This window comes from Anguilla anguilla, chromosome 9, assembly GCF_013347855.1.
Source record: "Anguilla anguilla isolate fAngAng1 chromosome 9, fAngAng1.pri, whole genome shotgun sequence".
NCBI classification, from domain to species: Eukaryota; Metazoa; Chordata; class Actinopteri; order Anguilliformes; family Anguillidae; genus Anguilla; species Anguilla anguilla.
This window is the reverse complement of record NC_049209.1, coordinates 9,983,155-9,997,440: the sequence shown is the minus strand read 5'-3', so window position 1 is coordinate 9,997,440 and position 14,286 is coordinate 9,983,155. Positions and strand designations below refer to the sequence as shown.

The 14,286-nt window shown below is 42.3% G+C and overlaps 1 protein-coding gene across 2 annotated transcripts; it reads right to left on the bottom strand.

Annotated features, from left to right (window-relative positions):
• Positions 1-1,101: 1,101 nt before the first annotated feature.
• Positions 1,102-13,679, bottom strand: LOC118235265 (SH3 domain-binding glutamic acid-rich-like protein). 2 transcript variants are annotated; one of them, XM_035432435.1, is made up of 4 exons: positions 13,377-13,679; positions 7,432-7,617; positions 5,687-5,777; positions 1,102-3,220 (listed from the first exon to the last, which is right to left on the bottom strand). In XM_035432435.1, exons 1-4 carry the CDS (start codon positions 13,419-13,421, stop codon positions 3,201-3,203), a joined length of 342 nt encoding a protein of 113 aa, XP_035288326.1. In that variant the 5' UTR covers positions 13,422-13,679; the 3' UTR covers positions 1,102-3,200. The 2 variants fall into 2 exon arrangements, with proteins under 2 accessions (XP_035288326.1, XP_035288325.1); XM_035432434.1 differs by having other exon boundaries at positions 5,697-5,777; positions 13,377-13,677.
• Between the last annotated feature and the right edge of the window lie 607 nt (positions 13,680-14,286).

The following is a 14,286-nucleotide window of genomic DNA, read 5'->3' as shown; positions in this document are numbered from 1 at the left end:
GAATTTGAAGACCTCTTCTGTCTTTATTAGTAAAGACACACTATCATTAACTCATTTCTTTCCTCCAGCAGACTTGTGTCAAGAAATTAGAAATCCCAATCGATATTTAATTATAAGCTCAATCAAACCTAATTAACTGCACCCAGTAGGAAAGAAAATGAACAAACAGAGGTCCCCAGGCAAAGAGAGGGGAAAATGATATCAAGGAAGGTGTGATGGTGTCTGAGATGCTGAAGGAGTCATTCTAAAGTAGGGAGAATCATCACATAAACTAGCTCCCTCAACCTACTACCTAATCCTCCACCAGCTTAATTGGCAAAAAATTGTTCTCTCCCTCTCTGGCTCAGCTGATGTGTGGTGATCGTTCTGGTACAAAATGGCTGCCGTGCATCACCCAGGTGGGTGCTACACAATGGTGGTGGCTGAGGCAAGGTTCCCCCTTATCACTGTAAAGTGCTTTCAGTGTGAAAAAAGAACTATATAAATGCAAGGAATTATTATTATTATTAGCATGCCTGAAGCCGTGTCTAAACCAGCAGTGATATCGAGTGCTTACTGCTCTGCTAAAGCTAACTTTATCAATAGTGTCAATAATATTCATGTCTGTACGATGGTAGGTGTAACCCCAGTACCAGGTGGTCAACACAAGGGCGATAGGAAATTATGGCTGAATTGCTAAGTGGCTATTTTAACAACATACTGAAATGTTGCTATACCCACAGATAAGAGGCCGTCATATTGATGTGCATGCAAATTGCCGTAAAACACAAAATAACACCATGAAATCTCATTCCCTCAGTATAAAATTGCAATCATTATTAACAGGCACTAAAAAGTGATCATGAATTTGGAAATGTGAGGAAATGATTTAATTACAGCAAAATTGCATGTATTGGGATGGCTTTCATTTGATATGAAACCTATTATAGCATATTATTTCAATTACATGGTTTATCCTTAATATGACACAAAAATGTGTTTATCTTTTTTGAATACTAATTTTTACTAATGGTTAACATTCATTTTTAAAAATATGACAATGCTTCGATCAAAATATCCACCCATTCATTGAAAAGGCAATTCCACTAGACATTTTATGTCTAAGATCCAGAGCCCATCTTTATTTATATAGCACATTTTATACACAGGTCTTCAATGCAGTGCTCTACACATTGAAATAAGAATAAATTACCCATAGACCTGTCTCCAAACAGTATTTTGGTGGTTGTAATAGGCAGTAAAAGCCTGTAACCCGTACATAGCAAGGCATCGCTGCACATTCCCTGGTTGAATGAATTCTTTTGCCCCTTCTCCAGAATCAGATCTCTTGGGACAGACCCATCCCATGGCCCAGTAAAATGTAGTGCTTTATATTGCGTACTTTTTCCCTTACCATAGCTTCCTCATGACTACCTATTGTTTGAAATAACACATAACCAGGACTCCTGTTTTCACACCATAGACCCCTCTGCCTTATAATTCTGATATAATGTATGGCTTTTGACGTATCGCTGTTCCTTGTCAGAAGCATTTTATATCACAAAGAAGCTTATAGTACATCTCATAACAGAAAAATCCATTTTGACATGGCCAGTGACTGAAAATACTCAGCTAAGAATGATGGTCAGCTTATAAGTTGCAGATATTTCCCCAACATCATTATCCTGTCAAAAGGTGTGTGTTACAGTGGTCCTTTCCAATAGTTACACTTTTTAATAGTTCATTACTGCAGTTATGTTTTCGTGTTTGGTGCTTTTATGATTTTCCGAGATGTTACATGTTTTTAATCTTCACTTTCATCTTGGCCAGGTTCACCCTTAAAAATGAGATTTCTTTTCTCAGTGGGATGTTTATAAAATCCTATGCTTATTTTCCATTTCTGCATACAATATGATATTTGTGTAGGCTTATATACTATAAAAACCTGTTAAAATCATTTTACCCAGAATACTGACTATTTCCCAACACAGCTGGGTTACGGCAAACACAAGTGTACCCATCTAAACAGAGAATGGGCCATCTACAACAGGGGTGTTAGGGCCGGATCTTTGGAGAGCACTTAGAGCAGTGAATACTATTGAGCACTAAATATACATTTCCCTTCAAAGTCCACACTGAGTATCGGTACATTAGCAAGTAAACAGAACTTTAAATATGAGTCAGCTTACTTATTACAATTGCTGCTATGACAATAGTATGGAGTTAGCCCCCGCCTTGCTCACTCAGGCAAGCTTTTGCTCTGTCGTCTCTGGGGCATGCTGGGAACAGCCCAGCAGCAGAGTTCGTAATGGAGGGGGGGCACTAAAGTGCAGCACCTGGGGATCCACAACAGGCATGCTATTTTTAAACTAATGCAGTCCATATAACTGCTGACTGCAGCTTGGCAAGATGACCTCACTCAATGGCACGGGGCTCATTTTGAAAAGCTTTACATATAGCGCACTGAACACCTGTGAGCTATGCAGTCAGTTTACCATCTTTAATACTAAATAAATATTAAACATCTGACCGTTTAGCTTTGAAGCTAGTGCAGAGAATAGTTTTTGTATTGCGTGACAAGCACACAATGACAATGTAACACACATTTTCTCTGCTGCCCTTAACAGACATAGATTTTTGGCATGTTCTTCTTTATTGCATACAAAATGTGCAAAACTGAAAACAGGAACATATTAGGAATTGCAGAGGCATTTAGTCTCAGAAAAATGGATAGGCAGCCAGGTTTTAACCCAAAATTACTTACATTTGAGTGCCAACATTCAATGTCCTTTACGCAGTAATATTTAAGAATAATATAATCCATAATGTATTATGCTCAGTTATAAGATCACTATTCACTGTGTAAATGTGCTTGCGTGTGCACAAGTGTGGTAGTGGAAATTAGATCAGCCATGCTAAAATCTGCAGTAAAGACTGATAAACATTAATCAGTATGACATTAACTTTGTCCCATGGTATAGGAAAGGGATTCTATGGATTCTAGGATTTTATGCTGAAAGCATAGAATGTACTACAAATTAAATGCATGAAAAATAAGTTGCTCAAATGTTTTTAGGCCCCTAATGGCATTGTCACGATTAGTATTGTCTCCTGGGAAATGTTTTTCCAGAAACCACAGGTGCTGGGGTGAAGTACTGGAGGCGGACAAGAGAGGGCGCTCAGGAGTGAGGAAGGAACTCCTACATCACTGTTGTGCTTGTCTAGCCAGTGCCTGTGCTTCCTGTTGAGAAAAGGAGAGCTCTGTGAAATCAACTGGCAAACATATTTCACAGCAAATAAACTTCAAAATGCAAAATGCAGCAGACTCTAAAAGACAGTTACGTAAATTGGTTATTTATTTACCTATCTGTGTCCTGCATTGTGGGTATGTGTCTGCTGAACTGAGCATAAAACTGTAACAATGTTGCAGTGCTAAATTATCAAACAACTATTGTATGAAACTTTTGTTCTTCCTGCCTTTATGAAGCCACCACACAAAAAAGCATTTCAGTCAAGATAAACCCATTTCAAAAATGTTCCATTATGTTTTATGAAAGATCGTAATAATTTTAGCCTACAAGTATTTGGAAAAAAAATTCAATAGCATTTCAGAGCCCTACACTGTATGTTTGATGCATATGAAAGAGTTTGAACTTCAACAAAAAGTGCCTATTTCTTCCACTGTACTTGATTTATTCTTAGCTTTCCCTCTTGTCTCCCAACTCAGTGGTAATGATCAATTTTCCCCAATTAATAAATTTGCTCCAAAAGTTAATTCAGAACCATTTAACCCCTAGAACTGCAGGAAGGAGGCCATGTCAGAAAGATTTCAACATAGTACAGCCCAGAAAATTTGAACTGTGTCTCTGTAATTTCACATAGAATTGAACACAATCAAAGAACCGTCATGCATCTAATCTTTGTTGAGCACATACATTAAAACCAGGGGATGAGTGGTTTCAATGACAGTGTTAGTTACCGGGCAAATAAATGCCCGTGGCCATACTCCAGCCTCTGTAGTTCCCTTCTCTGCTGCCAGGGGGCGCCCTGACTCATGCAGAGAGAGAGAGGCGTGTTGGCGCTGACTGAGAGGTTTGGATGGGGGGCGGTCAGAGAAACTGCTGAAGCCAACAAGGCGTGATGGGGGCAGGAAGGAAGTGTTAACTAAATTAAGGCCCCGCGGGCCCCGCCTCTCTGGCCAAGACACGGTCATCACTCCGCAGGACCTCAGACTGGAGGGGGGGACACACATCACCCTCACAACATTTAAATACAGCTAGTGATAATAGCTAAACAGTCTAAAGACACCTGCATACAAGCAGTAGTCTGTGTATAAGTGTGTGTGTGTATGAGTGTGTGTCAGCCTCTGGTGTCAGCTTTTGAACAACTTTGTTATAAATGTAGATTACTAGTATTTAAATTTATTAGCCTTGGCAACGTCCACAGACTAGCGGTGAGGGGTCTGCAACAGGCTGGAATGTAAGAATCGGATTCACGGGCAAAGCATCTGGAAAGATATTGTTCCATATCAGCAGTAATAGGTAGCTGCCATATTTGGAGGAGGCGGCTTCATTCCTTATGAGCCTGCAAGTGTCCATATCATTACTCTGTATTGTAAACCTACTTTATGTCCTTTGATGTTGCTTCCTGTATGTGGACATATATAAAAGACTTAAATGTGTGTGTGTGTGTGTTTATGTGTGCGGGTGCGTGTGTGTGTTTTGCCAGGGGCTGTTACCAGTCAAACGGTGCTGACATCAAACGCTTTCCTTTTAATAAAGTAATTAGCTTGATTACTAAATGATGCTAACTACACTGCTAAAACACAAGCAACGCAGGAATACTGTTGTCATATCAACTGGAATTAAGCCGAAATGGTTACACTGCATCAGGCGTAAATGAAGTGTCTTCATACTAATGCAATCATACATGTGTGACTAATGAGGAAGAATAGACGGCATCACAAATTGAAAGTATGCAGTTCACAAGAGCAATAAACTTGTGTTTGTGCGTGTGCGTGTGTGTGTGTGGGGGGGGAGGGGAGGGGGGGGTTCAAAGGCTTCAGAGACCTATGAATCTAAATGAGACCTTTGTTTTATTAAGAGGCGGTGTGAAATTTGCATGTCAATTGAAAATGCTAAAATGTTGCCACGTTTGTGTGACGGGGGTGAGCTGCCATTTTACATTCACTCATCACTGCGGTTGAAATTCTGTTTACATGCTGTTGCAGCATTCATTTCACTCATTGTCCTGTCATGTGAGCTGTAGGGCAGAGCTCACCCACACACACACGCACACAAACGAGTCCCCCCACACCCACACACACAGACAGAGCTCCGCCACACCCACTAACACCCACACAGACAGAGCTCCCCCACACAAACAGAGCCCCCCCACACCCACTAACAACTACACATGCAGAGAGCACCCCAACCCCCACTGGCACCGCCCCCACCCCACACACACTCACATAGCTTCCCCACACCCACTGACCCCCACACGGACAGGAGCTCACCCGCACACCACAGACAGCTCACAGACACACAGACAGCGGGAGTTCATGAAAATATCAAATGTCGTTAAATTCCATTAATGGGGTCTGGTATTGTGTATTGTGTGAGTATGGCATTTAGTTAACTTCACAGGACAAACACGTGTTGCGTTTGTTTGCGTTTTCATGTTATGTTTGTGACCGAAACCCTCATACCTCCGCTTACCTTTGAGCCAGGAGGAGCAGTTAGGCCCAAGAAGGCATAGACAGCATAGTCCTCTCGGGCATCAAAAAACGCTTCGTAATTCTGGGAACATACACAGAGATCAGGGTATTAAATGGTGATGTGCATGTTTCATGATGACCATAACTTCCTGTGGGAGCACACTGCGAGGTCTGCAGGAGCTCATGCGTATATCAGATAAAGTCAGTGGTAAAGGCAGAGGGGTGGGATTTGTTTCATTCTAAGTGATGGAATATAAAATATATATCTATATCTAAATATACAGGAATATTTCAGGTGTAGGTGTGTGTGTGTGTCTAGCAGTTCTGTTACTCTGTACTGACAGAAGGAGGTCTGTGTGGATTGGGTTGCATACTGTATTTAGAGGATTGATTGTTTTGTTTTTTTTGTGAAGTCAGATGCCATTTCTGCTTCTTGGCAAAGATCAGGTATCTGCACGTTCTTCAAAGAAAAATCTAAGCGTTGCATATTTTTTGAGGAATAAATCAATCTCATAGATCATTGTGTAAAGATATAAATGTACAGATCATCAGAATCTGATTTTGTCGATTTCTCTAAGTACTCCTCACTGGCATTCCTTGGCTTACCAGGCTGTTTGTGATTTTTGAGCTCACCAGTGCTCTCTTTCTTCGTAATAATTTTCCAAAGTTGATTTGGTTAGCCTAAGGTTTGGCCAATGTCTCTGACTGTTTTTTTTTTTTTTTTTCATATTTCTCAGCCTTATGATGGCTTCCTTGACTTCAACTGGCACAACTCTAGTCCTCATGTTGACAAACACCAATAACAGACTCCAAAGGCAATCCAAATCCTAGAATCAAAATTAGACACTGAAAGCTCTCATACATCTACACTAAGGAAGCAAATGAACACACCTGACTAATCAGAAACATCAATGACACCACTTGTCCCAAACATTACGACACCCTGAAATGGGGGGACTATTTATAAAAAAGTACTGTAACTTCTACAAGGTGAAACCAAAATGTATAAAAATGCCCTTAAATAAAAGCAGAGAACCTAACCAGATGTGAATTGTTTGATTACAGAATTAAAAATTGTGGAATACAGAGCCACATTAAAAAAAAAAAAAGAAATGTGTTTTTGTCCCAAACATCATGATACTCACTAAGTGCATTCTCATAAGCACACAATGTGTTCTCACTGCCCAGCGTGCTGGGCAGTAGTTGCGTAGCTGAACATGGATTTGGACTGCATCACAGTGGGACATGTTCAGTGAGCTACAATGCATATTACTGACATCATAAAAAAAATTAGAATCTTAATTTTAAATGTGCACTGTTGTGTGGTTATAAAATATGTAAAACACCAATTAACTGAAACTCTCATGTAACGTAATAAAATTTTGTCTTAGTTCCTGAATAGCTGCCTTTTTTTGCAATACAATTTTTTGTTGCTTTTTTGTGTTCTTTTCCTTACAGCGCTGAAACTATGTAAATAGTTGTAAAATGAAAGCACTACCTAATAAATGCAGTATCTTTGGCCTGGCCAGCTAAAGGACCATTAGCGCCTTTCCTTCTGTGAAAGTCTGTCGTGACTCGATATGGAAGAGCAGTGGGTACTAGGCCTAACGGTTAAGGAGCGGGGCCAAACAAGGATCTTCAGATCCTCGGGCCCTCAGTGGAGTGAGCCAGGGTTCAACCCAACGCCTCAGCGCAGTCTCTGAGCTGTGCAGGAAGGGGAGACGCACGCTGCTCACCCCGCAATACCGCTCCTCGTTGAAGATCTGCGGGGGCAGGGGATTCCCGGCGACTGGCCGGCTGTTCTCCGGAACGTTCTCCCGCATCCACTTCCTGTTGTCCTCGTTGACGACGATGTCGCACTCCTCAAACTCGATCTTGTTGGCCGCGAGGAAACCCATGACATCCTGCTGCTGCTTCTTGATCTGGTGTTTGAGAGGGTGGGGCCAGAGTGGCAGTTTGCATTAACAACTGATCATCTTAAGACGTTTTGCAACTTCACAGGCACAGGCACAGATACAGGTACAGGCACAGGCACAGGCACAGGCACAGGCACAGGCACAGGTACAGGTACAGGTACAGGTACAGGTACAGGCACAGGCACATGCAGGGTATTCCAAAGACATTTTCCTCCAGTTGCATTTTACCGTGGCGATATACATACATAAATATACACAGTTAAAAATATTACATTGACAGTGGTGGGATAATTACCACTTACTGGGTGGGACATCTGCACACAGCAGGCAATTGGCAGATGCCTTCTACCCATAATGTTGCTCCGCATCCTTTTAGCAAACACTCTCCTCGGGGTTCTGCGCTAACATTTCTTTCCAAGGAGCACTCGTACTCCGATGCTGAAAAATTTAAGAGCACACTAATGCATCCCAGTCAGTAGACGTGCTCCTAAATTAAGAAAGTAATGGAACTCACTGAAAAGATAAACTACGACCCACAACTCCCGACTGTAATTTGCATCAATTTTCAGGAGCAAATGGTTCTAATATGGGAGCACTGTAGAGCCCTGCTCCTCCAGAGTGACTTGGAAGGCAAAGTACATCAGCATTTTCGGTTTATTAAGCTTTCTTTAATAACAGAAAAGTACAGTTCGTCTAAGGGTCTTATCCAAACATAACCTCTTCGGATAGTGGAAAGACACTGAAATGCCTGGGGAGAACAGGAAGGCGCACGCAAACAGAGCCAGATCTGAACCCTTAACCTCGTGCTAACAGCCTTATCCACCGTACCACTGTGCCATCCTACAACCGGCAACTTGCAACGTGCATTGTCACCGAAGCTAGCACAATCCACAACAGGCGGAGAGAAAAATAGGCCTACATCTAAATCCCGGGTTCCGCTCTGAAGCCCGAGTTGCTGCCTAAGCTCTGCGACTCCCCGCAGAGACGCGCCGCTCTCTCTCATTCCTCAGACCCACGACCCCCTGGGGCTGCACAGCCTGCGTCTCACACATCCACAGCAGCTCACCTACCGGATCTCCAGCAGAATCCAGAAGAGCTGATGTGCGAGCGAGCGGACTGATGGAGCCGAGCGCAAAACAAGCCAGGGCCCCTCATTAGCCGCCCGAGAAAACAGCAGGACGGCCGGGCGTGGCCCCGTCCTGCCTCTGCTGGGGGCACGCGGGCAGCGGTGGTCACACAGACACCAGCCCGATCCAGCTCAGGTGCCCCACTGAGCCGGACGTCCAGCTGGCTATGCAGGAGCATTACAACAGCACTTCGCAAATGTCCCAATTGAGGACTTCGGCTGGAAATGACTGACCACGCTTACCTGATGGACAAGCCCGCTATGAAGTACGTTCTATTGGTAAAAGAGCTGCGCTCTCTAAAAATAATGTTTAGGCCTACCAGGCTACAAACATGCGCATCTCATACATTTGAAATTCATTTTGTAAAAACTGTAAGATGAGCAGATCTCTAGACTTGTGAGCTTTGAGATTTATGGAAAGGGAAAGGGAAAGGGAAAGTGAGACTCATCGGTGCCTTTGACCGAGGTTTGTTATGACCGCACGGACCTTGACCAGGAGACACTTCACTAAAAATGAGCGTGCATAGTTTCATGCATATAGAACCATGCATAAACTCAACTTCCTGTGAGTTTATGGAGTTTTATGAGGGTTCAGTGACACATGGACCAAAGACAGGTAGGTCACAGTGTCATTAATGAGTGTTATAAAGAGGGTAGTGTAGACAGACACAATAATCTGCAGCTACACACCATACAGTCCTGCACGTCCTTTCAGCCATAAAATTAGACTACATCTACTTAGATGTCTGGCTGGGTTCCACGCAGTGTTGTACTACTTGAAAGCTGGTGTTCATTCAATACATGCATCTCTCTTTAAATAGTGAATTAATTCATCTTAATTTGGTTTATTTTTTAGTATAGTTTTATTAGTCTGCATGTGAAACACTATTCTAATCACTTAGAATTTAAATTTTAACTGAAAATTCATAGGGTGGCTTTGAACACTGTACTTTTCAAGTTTCAACTTTTTTGTTTCAGAGGCAAGATACAGGAATAAAATGCAGTTGGTTGCTTGCTACTAGATCGTGAAAGTTCCAGCTGTAACTAGTCAGACACCTACCCAGCAGGAGAGGCTTGGTCCCTCTATAAATATAGACCGTAACAATCTTTCTCAAACTGGCAGATGACCATCTACAACCTACCGACCATTGCTGTTGATTCAGAAGAGTGCAGACAAGCATGTGCACTCCTCCAAATCACATGATGCCAGCCACAGCTTCTTTTCACACTGTGGTTGACAAGTCTGAGGAAGGTGCTTCATGTGCAGCTCAATGGTCTTGAGGGAGCCTGATCGACCAGCAGGGGTCACTGGTGCGCAATGAGACAATGTCATCCTGACCTGCTGAAACCCTCTTTCTTTTCTCTTAAGCAGCTCTAGAGCCAATTTTGCATCATCATGTGGGGCTTCCAGCCAGTCAAAACTGGCATGGTCTGGATTCAACACCAGACCGTTGGGCCTCTCCATGCACTGGAGCAGTGCTTTAGCACGAAGCTTTAGAGAATAATTTACGTGCTGAGGGCTCCTGAGGAAATGGGGCCAGAGGAAAGCTGGATGCCTGAACAGAGCGCCACGCCCAAGTTTATGTAGTGCTCTTTGGAAAAGTCAACTCTAGCAGTCAGCAAATGGCAGATCCACAGTCCCAAAGAAATAATTCAGGAGCCAATGAGGACAATATAAAAATTAAAGAGATAAGGTCAAAGCTGCCAATTAAATCACATGACAGAAAAGAGAAGCCAGTCCTATAACACAAAGCAGGAAAGACCTCCGCCTTGCAGCTGTGGGCCTTTGGACAGCAGTACCTGAAAAAATGAGGAAAGGTACAAATGTACAAAGAGACAAGGAAACTGGAAACTGCAGAGTCATGGGAGGAGAACAGATAATGGCCAAATATGGCCAAATCAGGGGAGCCCAGTGTCTGATTGCTGCCATAGAACCTTGTCTCTCCAACACCAGTCTGCTCGCCTCAAATAATCCAACTGTTACAATGCTTGCTAAATAGGCTAAATATTTTTCTATTTCTCACAGAAGAGTGAGAATTGGGCATGTCTAAATATTGTTTTGGCTCTCCCTCTCTAGACTGTCAGGAAAGGGAAGCTGCAGTTTGTGAGATTGGTTCGACTGCAATCCTGCAATGTGATTAGTGCTACTAATCTAATTTAACTCCTCCCCCTGACTTTTCCTGTTGTCCACAAGCATCATTAAAATATTTGTGAGACACATGGAGATTACTGATTTTTTGTGTGAATTTTTTCAAAAATGAATGGCAATTTTTATTTCACACATTCTTTTCCAGAACTGAAATACCTTTGCTCAAAAGCTCATTTCATGTTGAAATTCATCGACATGCAGGATACAAAAAAAGTCTGAACAATGAAGTCTGGCCTGAATTATCAAGGTTTCCGCAGTATCAAGGTTTAACACACCTAACAATTAAGAAAAACAAAATCCTGTTTCATAGATTTATTTTAGGTACTGAAACCGCAACAATTCTGAAGAAGCAACTGACAGTTGGTTTATTCGCAGAGCACATCTCTAGAAGTGCTGGTGAGCTTTGTGTGTGTGTGGGTGTGGGCGAGCTTTTATTATCCGTTCAGAGAAAATACAATTTATTCTGGCATCTGGGCCAGTGGAAACGTACCTGGGGCAAGTAATACACTGACCTAACGGCCCGATTGTGCAGTAGAAAAAAATTCTTAAAGTAGGGCCCTAATAAAAAATATTCCTTGCTTGCAGTAGGCTATCTTCTATGCTATGGCAGAAATTTGCAGTTTATAATTAGTATAATGTTGCATGCAGAAGCTCCTGATATCAGCCATTCCTATTTAGTGAGCCCTCGTGTGAACTCCCTCGAAGCTTTGGAGGAGACAGGAGGGCATTTCACAAACTTCCTGATGAAAAATGCAGCGAGGCTGTAGAGTCAGCGGGCTGGAACCACCAATCCTTCCAGACGCACACACCACAGAACAGTTTTACTGCCGGTGTAGAATGATCTTATGTTAGGTCATCCTCTCATCCGTCTGCAAGGTGCAGATTTGATTATACGCTGGTGCTGTTCAAAGGTCAATGGGCAACTGCACATTAACCACAGCTGGTGTACCCTCAGCCTGGACAGCTTCAGGGAGTGCTGCACCCGAAAGATACTGCAAGCATTCACTTCTGTACAGGAGCACCAATTTTATGAAAGCACACTTCCATGTTAATGGGGAGTAGGATGGAGAGGCTGTACATCAACAGCACAACAGCCAGTGTGTTCTTCAGTATAGCGGATCTCACTGGGGTTCTTCGACAATCAAATACTGTTCCTGCCATATTAAGCAGGCCTGCACAAAACAAGTCAAACTGTATCAAATGTAATATCTTGAAGTCAGGTAGAGGTTCGGTGAATAGAAATCTCTCATAGAACTTCATTGTGCTTTTCTTTTGTCACCCTGATCAGGACCTCCTGGTGTGGTGTGGGCAACACATCACATTACTTTCTTAAATAAAATGAATTTGTTTTTGAGGCAAATGTTACTGACTACCACATGTTAGCAAATTACTTTATGCACTAGGTAGAATCAATGAGCCTGTGTAGACATGCTTTTCAAACGCAAAAAGAATTTCCACAAAAAGCTAAAATTTTGCTTTACTAGTATGCCATGACATGACCAGATATGCACACCTCATGTTGATATGCGTGTATGGTGTGCGCGTGGTGGGGGGGGGGTGCATGTGACTTTCTTTTCCATTTTCAACAAATGAGTTGTGCACTGCAGTATGTCATGCTGTGACAGATTGGCATACTACACAAAGTGTACATCTGTACAATAGCCAACTCACACTGTAAAGACAAACTATGACCCACAACTCCAGACTGCAATTTACATTAAACTGTTTGGTGTACCTCTCCATTTGCTAAGTAGGAGACAATTAGTTACACTTTCAACCTTTCCTGATAAATATACCGTATTTGTCCTTTTTAATAGGGTAGTAAGGAATTAAGGGTCCAGTTATCCAGCTGTTCCTGAGGACCAGTAGTGATGCCACCCATGTTGCACCTAGTTCAGGTGCCAGTGGTTCAATGGACAGAACCCATTTTGTTTTTAACACCGAAATCCTCACAGCACAAAAGTTGAACTCTCAGACCATGCTCGTGTAGGAGCTCGAGATAAGGCACACTGACAATGGCCCTGCAACAGCTTATTGAACGTATCTTCAGTCTCGGTTGGGCGTTCCTTTCGTAACGGATTAACGGCAGTTAGCTAAACCACGTAGAAAAATTAAGTGAAAACGCAGTTGAATAGCTAACTTCCCGTCCATTTGCGTAGAAAAGAAGAAATACGACATACAGCTAGTAAACTCCATACCAAGCAAAGTACTTCGCTACGGTGAGAACTGAACGACCGGGAAAATGTAGCTATCACGGGCATAGCTATCAAATTATGTACCTATCACAAGCATAGTAACTGCAGGCTGCAAGCATTACACTGGCAATCAAGCAGAGTCTAGCGAACGCAAGTCATTGTATACTGAAAGGTATTAGGCCTATTACATCTCTTGTTAGCCAGGTACCCACTTGCCAAACTAAAGTGAATAAGCATAAACTGTTATCACAAGCATGGCTAAGTAGCCATCGTTCAGGCTGAACGGTTTTCTTACCGCACTCGATCCAGAGGAAGATGCGATGTAAACTTTGATCACCATGGTTGTTTTTATCCCACTCTAAATAAGACGTCTTATCTGTAGCACCAATTCCCAACACAGTTACGACTTTGTAAAAAAAAAAAAAAATTAGGTAAGTTACTTGGACAGTGAAAATACCCGGGGCGAATAAATCCACAGCAACGTGCATGCGCTATCGTTAACTAATAGCAAGATTCTCACTCAAAATTTCAGTGAACCTTGAAGCTTGAGTGAAGTCTCTCTCTCTCTCTCTCTCTCTGACTCGCTCGCTCGCTCTTCCTCGCTCTCCCTCCCTCCCTCTCTTCCTCTCTCCATATTCTTTTCCCAAAGCAGATTTTTTTTCTCGTAAAAGCGTTGTTATGACACATGAACACAATACTTTTCTACGAGGAAGTGACCAACACCGGTCATTGGTATCTAATCTATCAGATTATTTTCGTATATCAATTTGTCTGACTCTGTATTCCTCCCCTCCTCCCAAATCACCACCTCTTAATGAATAGCTTGAACATCTGGGTGTATCTTTTGCACCTTAACTAGGTTGGCCTAACCAGGGGTTCCCATACGTGCCCCTGGGCCTCCCCTGTATGCTGGTTTTCATTCTAACCAGTTGCAATCCCAGAATTTTAACAAGCAGTTATTATTTTTTTTAATTAGGTGCATTTCATGTTTAGAGGATTTATTTGTCCTCTTAAACCACATTATGGTGGCTACACATGTCATAAAGAATAAAATGCCCTTGTTCATGTTGTCCTCAGTGTATTGGCAAACAATTGCATAAAAAGCGATACAACTTCTAATTAAAGACTGTGGTGAACCAATAGGCTCTCAGTCGGTAAAACCACTAGAGATAAAAAAATAAAAAAGAAATAACAAGGCAGTCCCC

Bases quoted from the DNA above. Each gene is read 5' to 3' on its own strand.
- LOC118235265 (XM_035432434.1), bottom strand. From the start codon at position 13,421: ATGGTGATCAAAGTTTACATCGCATCTTCCTCTGGATCGAGTGCG. The intron at 5,778-7,431 runs GTGAGCAGCGTG...GTATGTTCCCAG, and splicing joins ACGAGGAGCGGTATTGCGGG to AATTACGAAGCGTTTTTTGA. The intron at 3,221-5,696 runs GTAAGCGGAGGT...TTTTCTCAACAG, and splicing joins CTGCTCCTCCTGGCTCAAAG to GAAGCACAGGCACTGGCTAG.